This window comes from Mobula birostris, chromosome 4 (assembly GCF_030028105.1).
Source record: "Mobula birostris isolate sMobBir1 chromosome 4, sMobBir1.hap1, whole genome shotgun sequence".
NCBI lineage: Eukaryota > Metazoa > Chordata > Chondrichthyes > Myliobatiformes > Myliobatidae > Mobula > Mobula birostris.
In genome coordinates, this window is record NC_092373.1 from 163,757,748 (window position 1) to 163,772,005 (window position 14,258).

The following is a 14,258-nucleotide window of genomic DNA, read 5'->3' on the forward strand; positions in this document are numbered from 1 at the left end:
GATGTGTCAGGTAGAACAGCTTTCTTTGTAGTGAAATATTCTATCAATGAACTCAAACAACTAAGTAACAATACAGACCCTGTATTTCAATATATTGAGTCGATAATGTGCTGGGTGTTTCTTGTTTTGGCTCCTGACCCCCTCCCATCTCTCCCAAAACCACAACGGGTATTCTTTAGTGTATTTCACAGCCACAGAACATTCCAAAGTATTTTATAGACAATGAGGAATGGTCACTGTTGTACTCTAACAGACAAAGCAAACTAAATGACGGAGTCCTACGATCTGAGATGAAATAAATGACTCTGTGTAATGCATTGGTTGAAGGACACCTTAGGAAAGACTCTTCTATTCTTTGAATAAAGGCTGCAATATGTTTTATGTCAAATTGCAAGGTTAGTCTGAGCTTTCGACTAATTGTCTGAAATAATAATAATTAATATATTAATAATGTGAAAGTGATGGCCCCTACTGTTACAGCAGGGAACAATTAGACTAATTAAACAATGAGTTCTAAGGGATGAATTCCACCCATAATCTTCTTATTCAAAAGCAAAATGTCTGAAACCAGTTTATTATCCAATGAGAGATTTTCAGGGTTAGACAAAGGTTTCACCTTCTACCCATCTGTGTGACAATGCCCCAAGAGTTTAAAAGTCTATATGTGTAGAGTATATATATCAGTAACTGTTGATTATAACCACCTTTTCTATTTTCATTTAGGAAAACAAAACACATTCGCGACGTGCAAGACGAAAGCAGCAACACCAGGCCCACTTCTAGAGATGGAGGCTTGTTGACAGCTTGCCCACAAATGATCTTGCCAAACAACATGCTACTTGTACTTACTCTCAGTCTGGATTGTCCTGTTAAGATCAGCTACTAAATGGAAGCTGGATTTGGACCCACATCGAGATTATACATGGTCTGTACAAGATGCAAAAAGGAAAGGGAAATAGCTGTAGGCATCAGACTCAGAAATTGGCCCTTGGGGTTTTCTTTTTGCTGAACAAAGATATGTAGATAGATTTAGTTTAATTTTGCTCTCTTCTGAACTAACAGCTGTTTTCCCCTCAAATATTACTTTACATATTATTGTTCTTATGTGTATATTTTCAGTGATAGTCATTTAAAAATACATTTAGAGATCATGAAAGATTTAGCCTGAGGGGAGTTCAGAGGAAGACAGTGTATGTATCAACTGCTCTGAGCTTCCGTACAGTGTACGATAGAGCCCAGTCAGTGCCGGGGAATCTCCAGCTTAGGTGGAAAAGCTGTGCAAGTCCTGGAAAAAATGGCTTTAAAAAGAAACACTGAATCTCTGGTGCTTCCCAAGGTGAGCAAGCTGGAGAAACCATAACAAAAACTTTACTCACATTACAAGTCATCATGTGGGATTCAGAAAGTATTGATATTTGTAGGGAACTGCAGACCTTTAAGCTACAGTATGTCATCACACACTGGTGTTTTAAAAACTCAGCACTTAACTGTTGCTACATTTTTCTCATCCTCCTTTTATGTTATGTACTGGTCACCTTAAGTTGTAACTATCTACTGGTTAGATCTTAGTGTTATTACTTTTTTGTCAATAGAATATATCTGGTGCAATGTAATTGATTATGGTATGACGGGTTGAAGCCATTACCTTTTTTAAAAGAAATGTCATAATGGTCCAAACCTTTTTTTAATGTATGAAATTTGCCAAATTCACGTATGTCACAAGCTTTTTTGATTTTTTTTGTGGAAAGATACTGTGCCATTATCTGTAACCTCAAACCTGTGGAACAAACTAAACGTTATTCGAATAGCACATGTGACTGAACCAATAGACTGCATATTTCACACACGCGTTCTTTGCAATTATCAAGATCACATTGCAAATTTGTGTCAATACCAAGGAAGGAAAAGGAAATTTGGGGCAGTAATGGGTTCTTTGGGGCAGTACACCACTAGTTACTGTGATCTGCCTTCCCAGGATACACAAAGCCAACCTATTAAAGGATGAAATCTTCCTTGAGTTTCAATTGAATCTACAGAATTAACATTTGACTTTGGGTAATAGCAGCTCAGCCACTGTCACACTTCTCTCCTAATGAAGGGTTGGCCATCTGATATTATCATAGAGACCTCAGTTTTAGCTAAGGCGATCATATCGTAATACATAATCCACGATATTTTAAGATTCCTGTTTTGGAAAAGAGCCATGTATTGAGTAACATCAGTGTAGATTTTAATTTATAGTGGGGTTGGGTAATAAGGAGTAGCGGATCTGCATATGTCACGAAGTAGACTCAATTTAATTTTCCTTACAGTGGATATTCAGGCAGCCAATTAGTCACCATCCATTTTCCACCTCAACCTTTAGATAACGTCTATCCCAGCTCTTCCCAATATCTCAGTACAAGTTGGAGTCACAAATATAAAAGGTGGAGTTTCAAAGATACTCAACACTATAATATTAGCTTATTATTTTTTTTTCACCTGACCAGCTAACTGGTTTCCTATTGGTATAATGCTGGTTGTCTGTTCAACAAAAGTTTTAAGTTGGCTTAGTCAGAGAGACATGGAGCACTACAGTACAGAAATAGCTGTGCCAAAGTTATTCTGCCTAGTCTCATCGACCTGTGTTTATGCAGAATATCAAATGCTATAACTCTTATCACCAATACTGAAGCTCTGAACTTCCTAAGAGGTCTTCACTTTTGTCATTCTGACTGCTTTTGAACAGTGGAAGGCCACCAAGTTCCTGCACTTTCCCTAACAGATAGAATGAGAAAGCTGCCTACGGAACCTGATCTGGTTAGACCTGACACTGCTCTGGTGACTATATTCATTCTAATGGAGAGGGGCAGAGGTAATTCACAACTAAAGGCTGTCAAGGGTTCCACTTTTAGTTGGTAAGTCAAAAAATACACAATAATCACTTAATGCTTCACAGTATTGTAATGAATAGGATCAAAAACACATAACATTGATAAAATAGTATAATTATTAAAAGCGCAGAGAAGAAATGAGTTCTGCTGTTCGTATGAATTAACATTTGTATGTATGTCAGACCTTACAGAACATTTTCATATGTACGGCTGTTCTTAACCTGGGGATGATCTGTAATTTACATTGTATTGATACTTAAGGAACTTCAAACGTATTTAATTGTTTTAAGTGTTTTTGTATAATTTTAATATGTTTCGGAATTGTATCAGCTTTGCTTAACTTTGAATGCCAGAAACGTTCACAAACATTCAAGTTACTTAGCAGCTTTGATGGTGAGACACTGCCAACTGTCAAAGTATTTATGTAGGAGTTGCAATTAAAAGACCCTTTCTGCTCCATGCCTTGCAGATCATATCAGTAGAATTTTTAAATGGGGTGCAGGAAATGAGAGACCTCAATACATACAATACTGTGTAACAGTCTCGGGCACATATATAGAGCTAGTGTGCCTACGAATTAGCACAGTACTGTATTTGTCACTGTGGAGTAGAGAGCAAGATTGTAAATCTGACAGAACAAAGGATGTTGGGAATGGCAAGGGTGGAGTGCCTCGGGAGAGGTGTGGGACAGTTGGTAGAGAAAGTGTGCTAAGGGCAGGGACACCATACAGAATATCTCTCTGGCGGTTCCTGCTCCCTCCCCTCTCCATTCCCCTTTTCCCTACCATGATTTCCCTCTCCCTGCCCCCTTCCCACTCTCAGTCCACAATAGAGAACCACATCAGAATCAGGTTTATCATCGCTCACAAATGTCATGAAATTTGTTTTTATTTTGAAGCAGCAGTACAGTGCAATACATAAAATTACTACAGTACTGTGCAAAAGTCTTAGGCACCCCAGCTATAAATACTCCTGTATATGTGCACAGTACATAGACTTTTGCAGGTGTTAGCAGAAACTGAGTAGGCTGGTAGAAAAACAATTAGGATTTTTATTGCTTTATAGATAGCTACATAGATACTCTGTTGATCCCAAAGGAAATTACAGCGTCACAGTAGCATTACAAGTGCACAGATATACAAATATAAGAAGGCAAGTAAGAAAGAATAAAAAATAAGTTGCCTCTAACAGTCTAACAGGAGGGGTCATCACTTCCCTGGCTATAAGATGACTCATTATAGAGCCTATAGCCGAGGGTAAGAATGACCAAAGTACAGAGTGCAAACCAGAAAATTTATGCTTAATAGCTTGAGAGACCCCAGTGAACTTGAATTTCTGATGCTTTTGCCTTGCTCACTTCACACCAGCCTCTCACCCTATGGTTTCTGTTTCGCAGCTAGAACACAGAACAGTACAGTACAACAAGTGAACATGACCAGGCCGTTTGACTCACCGTGTCTATGCTGACTATGATGCCAGATGAGGCCAATCCCATTTAGTGCACATAATCCACATTCCCTTCATGTTCATGAGTCTGTCTAAATGCCCCTTAAAACCCAGCTTTCATGCTTGATCCACCACAACTCTGGCATTCCTACCACTGTAAACTGTGGGCAACAACTCACTCGCACAACTGTATATTTTCCCTGAGCAAATGTGTAGAGTCCCAGTTAATGCATTGTCCTTTACACTGTACATATGGAAAAAGAATGTCAAGGCACAGGCGGGTTCACTGTAGTGGTGGGGCTGCAATGAAGGGTCTGGGCCCAAAACATTGCCTGTTCATTTCTTCCAGAGATGCTGCCTGACCTGCTGAGTTCCTCCAGCACTTTGTGTGTTGCTCCACATTTCCAGTATCTGCGGTGTCTCTTGTGTCTCCATATTTAAGGAGGGACTAGAGGAAATTGATTGCTCTTCATACATCATTCAATGAAGGTCCTCAAAATTACTAATTTATTTATTGAGATACAGCATGGAATAGGCCCTTCTGGCCCTTCAAGACATGCTGCCCAGCAACCCCCCAGTTTAACCCTAGCCTAATCACAGGACAATTTAGAATGACCGATTAATCTATCGACTGGTATTCTTTGGACTGTGGGAGGAAGCTGGAGCACCCAGAGGAAACCCACACAGTCAAAGGGAGAACATACGAACTCCTTACAGGTAGCGGTGGGAATCAAACTTGGGTTTCCCGTGACTGCAAAGCATTGTGCTAACCACTGTGCTACTGGGCTTTGAAGAAGTTGTTTCCATTGCATCAGAAGAACAAGTTAACTGCAAGCCATTACTGTCTGAAGTGCATTGCCTATAAAGAGATATTCAACAGTTTTCAAAAAATGATTATTGAATATGCAGGTCACTGCCCATCCCAAATTCCTGCTGGAATGAGTGGCTTCCTGGGTCATTTTTGAATGCAGTTGAGAGTCAATAATGTTTGTGAGTATGGAATCATAAGACCATAAGGTATAGGAGCAGACTTAGGCCATTCTGTTCATCGAATCTGCTCTGTCGTTTCATCATTGTTGATTTATTATCCTTCTCAACTCCATTCTCTTGCCTTCTCCCCATAACCTTTGATGCCTTGATTAAACAAGAACCTATCAACTACCCCCTTAAGTATACCCAATGACTTGGCCTGCACAGCCATCTGCGACAATGAATTCCACAGGTTCACCAGCCTCTGGCTAACAAATGTTTCCTCATCTCTGTTCTAAATAGACATCCCTCTATACTGAGACTGTGCCCTCTGGTCCTAGTCTCCCCCACTGTAGGGAACATCCTCTCCACATCCACTCTGTCTAGGCTTTTCAATATTTGATTGGCTTCAATGAGATTCCCCCCTCCACCATTCTTCTAATCTCCAGCGAGTACAGGGGGCCATCAAATGCTACTGATATGTTAACCCTTTCGTTCCTGGGACTCCAGACCCTATCCAATGCCAGCACATTTTTTTCTTAGATCAGGGGCCGAAAACTGCTCACGGTACTTCAAGCGCAGTCTGACCACAGCCTTATAAAGTCTCAACATTACGTCTTTGCTTTTGTATTCTAGTCCTCTCGAAATGAATGTTAGCATTGCATTTGCCTTCCTCACCATCCGCTCAACCTGCAAGTTAACCTTTAAGGAATCTTGCACAAGGCCTCCCAAGTCTCTTTGCACCTCAGATTTTTGAATTTTCTCCCCACTTAGAAAATAGATTACTCCTTTATGTCTTCTATGAAAGTGCATAGCAATACATTTCCCTACAATATATTCCATCCGCCACTGCTTTGCCCATTCTCCCAATCTAAGTTGTTCTGCAGACACCCTGCTTTGTCAACACTATTTAACCCTTCATCTATCTTCATATCATCTGCAAACTTGGCCACAAAGCCATCAATTCCTTCATCCAAATCATTGACATGTAACGTAAAAAGAAGCGGTCCCAACACCAACTCCTGCGGAATGCTCCAAGACACCGGCAACCAACTAGAAAAGGCTCTTTATTCCCACTCTTGACCTCCTGCAAGTCAGCCAATCTTCTATCCACACTAGTATCTCTAATGCTGTAACACTATGGGCTTTTGTTATGCAGCCCCATGTCTGGCAACTTCTCAACTGGCTTCTGAAAACCTCACATAAACAACATCCACTGACTCTGTCTAACCTGCCTGCTATTTCCTGTAAGAATTAAGTAGAGATTGTGTGATAAACTTGAAAATTTGAAGAACATGACTGAATCAATTGGATTTTTATAATAATGGAGCAGTTTCATGGTCACCTTTATCAACGGTATCTTTTTACATTTCAGATTTATTTAATTAACTGAATTCTAATCCACATCTGTCATGATAGGATTCAAATTCATATATCTAGATCAACCAAGCACCTATCACAATGCCATCGTATCCTCCAGACTGGATTATATGAATTATTGGATCTTCAGTGAGAAAAGTTTTCTGGACAATGTGGAAAGAAGAGAAGAAAGAGACTGGCTGGCTAGATCTTTCATAGAGGGATAAGGATCCAATGTCCCAAAGTGCTATGTCAATTCATGACTTGATGCTATTTTCGAGTTCTTTAATCTTGACATTGCATCATAGTACACTATTTTATCATAAACTGTTCCCTTATGCAATTCCATAACTGCAGAAAACAGGTTATAAATATATTTCAATGTATTACAGGCATCTAATTCCCCTTTTGTTAATTTATATTCATCTAACATCTTTAATATAGAAAGCTGGAGAAATTAATGGTTAACATGTAAACTGCCTTGAAACGATAATATGTGAAGATGCAGGGGTCTACAGAAGCTGGGATCTAGAACAAAGAATTATAACCCATTGCCTCCACAGCTGCTGCTTGATCCTTAGAGTGGCTTATTTTTGCACCAGATACCTGTAGTGTATGTAGTGTCAATCATGGAATCTTTGTAAGTTACATCATATAAAGATGCCATTCAATACATCATGTCCACACAGTAAAAATGAGATATTTAAAATAGTCTTTCTTCACAGATCCCAAACTGTTGGCCAATAGACCACACTGCATTCAATGCCCTTCAAGAAACTTTTGAGCATGATGAACATTGCTCCCCCTGCTGCTGTGTCAGTGAATTGCAGAACCCAAATTCTCTTGGCTGGTTGATCGTTTGTTCCTTCAACTCGTTTCTAATCCTTCCACCAATTACTCTAAATCAATGCCTCCTCTCTTTCATGGGAAAATAGATGCTAGAAATTCTAGGGTTCACCATATATACCTCTCATCATGTTATACATCTCGTTGATTATCTCAAGGATTTATTTGTAAGGCTATTGTTTCCCCTGGCTATTATGGTTTGAATAAGTGACTCTTGATGGTGTGAAGGAGTCTAATCACACAGAGAGTGTCAACCAGGCCTGATCCACTACAAGGCCTTTAGATGTCATAATTGTAGGCTCCTATGATTGCAGATGTATACTCTATTGTTTGGCTGTTCAACAGAGCAGCTGGTGTAGAGCTGTCATCTTCCATTTGCTTTTTGTTCTTATCATTAAAATTTCTGCCACCATTGCTGCCACATCTCTCTCACTGATATATTCTCAATTTTGGCAGCCATGAATTCATCTGTTACCAATGGCAACGGTCTTCTGGCCTGCTTAAGATCTGTTTATGCAGTACTTAACGGCAGTAAATTGAAATATTCTGATCACCTCACCTTCCTTGCAACAATTATTTGATGAGATCATTTGCCCCAGAAATGAGTTGGTTCCCTTGAAGGTTAAGATGTAAATACCCCTGGGGTTAAACCTTCTGAAATTCTAAACCTACAGCAATGGAAATGCTCTGCAGGCCCAAAACATCTGTGGTCAGGACAGTGGAGTTAATATTTCTGGCACTAACTGGCATTGGTCAGACAGCACTTGGAGTATTGTGAACAGTTCTGTGCCGCTTATTTAAGAAAAGATATCCTGACATTGGAAATGGTCCAGAGGAGGTTCACGAGAATGATTCCAGCAGTTAAAGGGTTAACATATGGGGAGTGTTTCATAGCTCTGGGCTGTACTCACTGGAGTTCAGAAGAATGAAGAGGCATCTCATAGGAACAGAAGAAGTAGAATCATTGTGGATAGAGTTAAGAAACACCAAGGGTAAAAAGACCCTGATGGAAGTTATATATAGGCCTCCGAACAGTAGTCATGATATGGGGTACAAATTACAATGGGAGATAGAAAAGGTATGTAAAAATGGGTAATGTTATGATAGTCATAGGGAATTTCAATATGCAGGTAGATTGGGGAAATTAGGTTGATGCTTGATCCCAGAGAGGAATTTGTAGACTTCATGAAATGGCTTCTTAATAATGCACACAAAATGCTGGAGGAAATAAGCAGGCCAGGCAACATCTGTGGAAAAGCCCCCTGGTGAAGAGTCTCGGCCCAAAATGTCAACAGTTTACTCTTTTCCACAGATGCTGCCTGGCCTGTTGAGTTCCTCCAGCATTTTGTGTGCATTGCTTGGATTTCCAGCAACTGTAGATTTTCTCGTGTTTGAGATAGCTTTTTAAGGCAACTTGTGGTTGAGCCCACTAGGGAAAAGGCTATTCTGGATTGGGTGATATATAATAAACCAGATTTGATTAGGGAACTTAAGGAAAGGAACCCTTAGGAAGCAGTGATCACAATATGATATAATTCATCCTGCAATTTGAGAGGGAGAAACTAAAATCAGACGTATCAGTATTACAGTTGAATAAAGGGAATTACCGAGGAATGAGAGAGAAACTAGCCAAAGTTGATTGGAAGGGGACACTAGCAGGGACGACAGCAAGACAACAGTGGCTGGAGGCTCTAGAAGCAATTTGGAAGGTGCAGGATAGATGCCTCCCATTGAAGAAGAGGTGGTCTAATGGGAGGATGAGATAACCATGTCTGAAAAGGGGAAGTCAAAGACAGCATAAAAGCAAAAGAGAGGCTGTATAATATAACAAAAGTTAGTGGGAAGGTAGAGGATTAGGAAGCCTTTGAAAGCCAATAGAAGGCAATTCAAAAAGCAACAAGAAGAGAAAAGGTGAAATATGTAGGTAAGCCAGCCAAAAATACAAAGAAGATACAAAAGGTTTATTCAAATACAGTACATAACAAGCAAAAGAGAGACAGAGTGTGGATATTGGACCACTGGAAAATGATGTTGCAGAGGTAGTAATGGTGGTCAAACTTAATGGATTTTGCTGTGGAAGATACCAGCAGTATGTCAGAAATTTGAGTGTCAGGGGGGCAGAAGTCTGTGTAGTTGCTATTACTAAGGACAAGGTACTTGGAAAGTTGAAAAGTCTGAAGGTAGGCAAGTTACTTGGACCTGGACTTCACTTCAGGGTTTTGAAGGTGGTAGCTGAAGAGATTGTGGGGGCATCACTAGTGGTCTTTCAAGGATTACTAGATTCTGAAATGGTCCCAGAGTACTGCAAAATTGTAAATGTCAATCCACTCTTTAAGAAAGGAGGGAGACAAAAGAAAGGAAATTATAGGTCAGTTGGCCTGACCTCAGTGGTTAGAAGGATACTGGATTCTGTTATTAAGTATGAGGTTTCAGGTACTTGGTATGGGGAAATTTTGCCTGACAAATCTTGGAATTCTTTGAGGAAATAACAGCAGGATCGGGAAAGGAGAGACACTGGATGTTGTTTAATTGGATTTTCAGAAGGTATTTGACAAGGTGCCACACCTGAAGTTACAAAGTAAGATAGGACCCCATGGTATTGTAGGAAAGATACTAGCATAAATAGAAGATTGGCTGACTGGCAGAGGGAAAGAATGGGAATAAAGGGGGACGTTACTGTTTGGCTACCAGTGTTCCATAGGGATTGCTTTTGGGATCACTTCTTTCCACATTATATGACAATAACTTGGATGATGGAATATATGGTAAAGTTTATGAACAATGTGAAGAAAGTGGAGAGGCAGGTAGTGTTGGGGAAGCAGGGAGTCTGCAGAAGGAATTATACAGATTAGGAGAATGGGATAAGAAGTGGGAAGTGTAAGATCACGCAGGTAGTAGTAATAAAGGTGTGGGGCAGGGGAGATAAGCAGTATGAAAGTGTTAAGGGCAAGAGGTGAAGCAAAGATAAAAAGGGATGAAAATCCAGGGGAGGAGGGGTGATAGGTAGATGGAGGTGTGGGGAGTGAAATAAGTGACAGAGGCTGGGAGGTGGAAGTGACGAAAAGCTGAAGATGATGGAATCCTATGAGAAGAATTTGAAGAATGGAATCAGGTGGGGGAAGGCAGATGGGAACATTGCAGAAGGGAAGCTAGTGGGAGGAGTGAGTGGGTGATGAGTATTAGGTGGCTGAAGGATGGAAAAGAAACGGTGATGGGAGCTGGAGTAATTGTAGGAGGATAATCAGACAAATGCCATAGTCACACACACACATTGCAAGTATACTGAAGAAATACACATATTGAAACATGTACATCCGTAAAAGCACAGGCACAGTCAATTCACAGCTACTTGAAGCAGTAGGTAAGGTTAACTTCCCCCACCCTACCCAAAAATGCAGCAGCTAAATGCTGAATTCTGAGTCTAACCAACATATAACCTTGAAATCAGCCCACCTATCTGCAGATATCTATTTCCATTAGCATTGTTACCAAGAAACCAAGAAACATACAGCTTTTTTTAGAAATCTTACAGGTGCATAAATCTCCAGCAGCCTTTTCTCATTGCAAATTACCTTGATCAGATTTAATAATGAAATCTGCCTATGTAAACTTGTCATATTGCTTAATGTCTGTCTTCCATTGGCAATTCTATTGTATCTCAATCTTAAAGCTGCAGCTCTCCTGACCTGTAGTGCAGGGAAATTCCTATAATCCGTGCAGTCCTAATGCTCAGTCATTGATCTAAAGCAGCAACCCTAGCCTGGGATTGCTACTGGTGCTTTCTAAACTACTGAGTATCTGATCTCCACTCCACAGGTTTCTTCATTAAATCAAAAAATATAAAATCAAAGCATTGTATAAAAATGACAAAACGTGATTTTAAACAGGGATTGTGTGACATCTTTTTGCCTTGGGCTAATTATCAACCAGTCTGTACCCCCATAACCATACTTGATCTCGACTGCCCATGTTCAACACCACAAGAGATCAATTGGTTTTGGTTAAAAAACGTGTTGATAGTGAAAGCACAACACATTAATAAAAAACTTTTTTCACAGGGAGAAAAGATCCTTGTTGAAAGATTTTAGTTCTCTAGCCAAAGGCAATTTTATATCCTTAGAGCTTTCCAATTCAACTGACTGCCACAGAAAGGATTTTAAAAGTTAATTAGCAGGTTCCCTGGTGACTAAATGCTAGCGGAGATACACAGATCAAAAAGGACCATGATCTGATTCCAAGGCTACAGTGCTAGCTGATCTCAGAATGGACAGTGAGAATACTGTAAACTGGCTACTGTGTTTTTGGGTTGAGGAGGGTCAACTAACTTTGATGGATGGGTAATACAGTTGTTCACTGACTTTTCTCAAGTGCACATACTTGTGTGCGTAAGTATACTTGAATCCTTATTTGTGTATATACTTACTGTATCCATATACATACACTCAGAGTCCTCTTTATTTGGTACAGCTCTTTTCCTGCTTTTTAATTAAAATAAGCCAATCATGTGGCAGCTATGCAATGCATAAAAGTATACAGGCATGGTCAAGAGGTTCAGTTGTTCAGACTAAACATCAGAATGGGGAAGAAATGTGATATAAGTGATGTTGACCATTGTGCCAAATGGTGTGGTTTGAGCATCTCCTAAACTGCTGATCTCATGGGATTTCACATACAACAGTCTCTAGAATTTACAGAGAATGGTGAGGTAAACAAAAAAAAAATTCAGTAAGTGGTGGTTGGGTGGGCAGAGGAGAATGTCCAAGCTGACAGGAAGGCAGCAGTAACTCAAATAACCATGCATTACAACAGTAGCATCACTGAATGAACAACATGTTGAATCTTGAAATGGATGGGCTACAGCAGCAGAAGACCACACCAAGTTCGATCTCTGTACCTAATAAAGTGGCCACTGTCAGCACGTCTCGATGTGTGAATGCTTCCCTGTATAAGGTGTGCAAATGCCTGTGATACCAATGTTCACTCTTAATATCTTTTTTCAGCTGCATGGACAAACCATTGCTCTGAACAGGAAATTTTTACACGGCCTGAAACTGTGTGGCACATTATGTAAAAGAAAATTACAGCTGTGTGGCAACAAAGGCTATATGCATTTGAGCATTTCATTTACTGCACAGCTGCACACCCGCACAGCTTAGAAGGAACAGTGCGTGAGCCTGGAATCAGAATGAGAACCAGGTTTAATATCAATGGCAAATGTTGCGAAATTTGTTAACTTTGCAGCGATATAGGACCCTGCTCAGACCCCACTTGGAGTACTGTGCTCAGTTCTGGTCGCTTCACTGCAGGAAGGACATGGAAACCATAGAAAGGGTGCAGTGGAGATTTACAAGGATGTTGCCTGGATTGGGGAGCATGCCTTATGAGAATAGGTTGAGTGAACTCAGCCCTTTCTCCTTGGAGCGACGGAGGATGAGAGGTGACCTGATAGAGGTGTACAAGATGATGAGAGGCATTGATCGTGTGGATAGTCAGAGGCTTTTCCCCAGGGCTGAAATGGCTTGCATGAGAGGGCACAGTTTTAAGGTGCTTGGAAGTAGGTACAGAGGAGATATCAGGGTAAGTTTTTTACACAGAGAGTGCTGAGTGCGTGGAATGGGCTGCTGGTGGTGGTGGTGGAGGCAGAAACGATAGGGTCTTTTAAGAGACACCTGGATGGCTACATGGAGCTTCGAAAAATAGAAGGCTGTGGATAAAGCTGAGGTAGTTCTAAGGTAAGGACATGTTCGGCACAGCTTTGTAGGCTGAAGGGCCTGTCTTGTACTGTAGGTTTTCTATATTTCTATGTTTCTAACACAATGCACATATGATAATATAGAAAAAAACTGAATTACAGTAAGTGTGTATATATATATATATATAAAATAGTTAAATTAAATAAGCAGTGCAAAAACAGAAATAAAAAGTAGTGAGGTAGTGTTCATGGGTTCAATATCCACTTAGAAATCAGATGGCAGAGGAGAAGAAGCTGTGCCTGAAACACTGAGTGTGTGCCTTCGGGTTTCTGTATCTCCTACCTGATGGTAACAATGAGAAGAGGGCATGTCCCGGTTGGTGGGGGTCCTTAATGTGTCATGGTCCGGTCCGTGAAGTCCGTATTCCGGTTCACGGTCCAGTCCATTGATCCTTGTTCCGGGTTTTCCTGTTTTCTCCCTTGTTCTGTTGGGTGCCTTAATTGAGGCACCTGATTCGCATTTCGGTCTGGCACATAAATACCTCTGCAAACCAGGGATTCTTTGCTAGACTGTTCCCTTCTCCTTCCTCCTGAAGCCTCACCTGCATCCTCGTCAAGTTCAACTGCCAGAGTGAGACCGGAGCCTTGCCAGGCCAATATAAAGAACTATCTATCGTTAAGTTTGGAACTATTTCTTTGTGTCCCCGTGTTTAGTGTCCGTATCAAAAAAGAGTCCCGGCCCTAGGTCCTGTTCCCAAGGTGGGGCCCAGACTCTGTGTAAAGTCCCGGCCCTAAGTCCTGTTCCCAAGGAGGGGTCCCGGCTCTGTGTTCTGTGTTCCAAGTTCCAGGTGCTTGTGTTCCAGTCCTGTCCCAGTCAAGGCTTCGTGTTCTCATCCTGTCCATGTGCCTCACCCAGCCCCGGAGTACCTCGCCCAGCCCTGTGCTGGAGATTCCTTGTCCTATGCTGGATCGTCCCCATCCAAATCCTCAGCAGTTTACCTTGGCAGTTCCCTTGGCAAGTATCCCGGCCCTGCATCCTAGAAAGGGTCCCAGCCCTGCGCTCCTAGGAGGAG

General features: G+C 41.0%; 1 protein-coding gene across 2 annotated transcripts in view; it reads left to right on the forward strand.

Moving 5' to 3' along the window:
- lef1 (lymphoid enhancer-binding factor 1) overlaps positions 1-3,336 on the forward strand; it is a 174,870-nt gene extending 171,534 nt beyond the window's left edge. For both annotated transcript variants that reach the window (XM_072256388.1, XM_072256389.1), the window contains exon 10: positions 724-3,336. In XM_072256388.1, the coding sequence (XP_072112489.1) occupies positions 724-800 (77 nt within the window). In that variant the 3' untranslated portion in view covers positions 801-3,336. The remainder of the gene's footprint in view (positions 1-723) is intronic.
- The last annotated feature ends 10,922 nt before the right edge of the window (positions 3,337-14,258 follow it).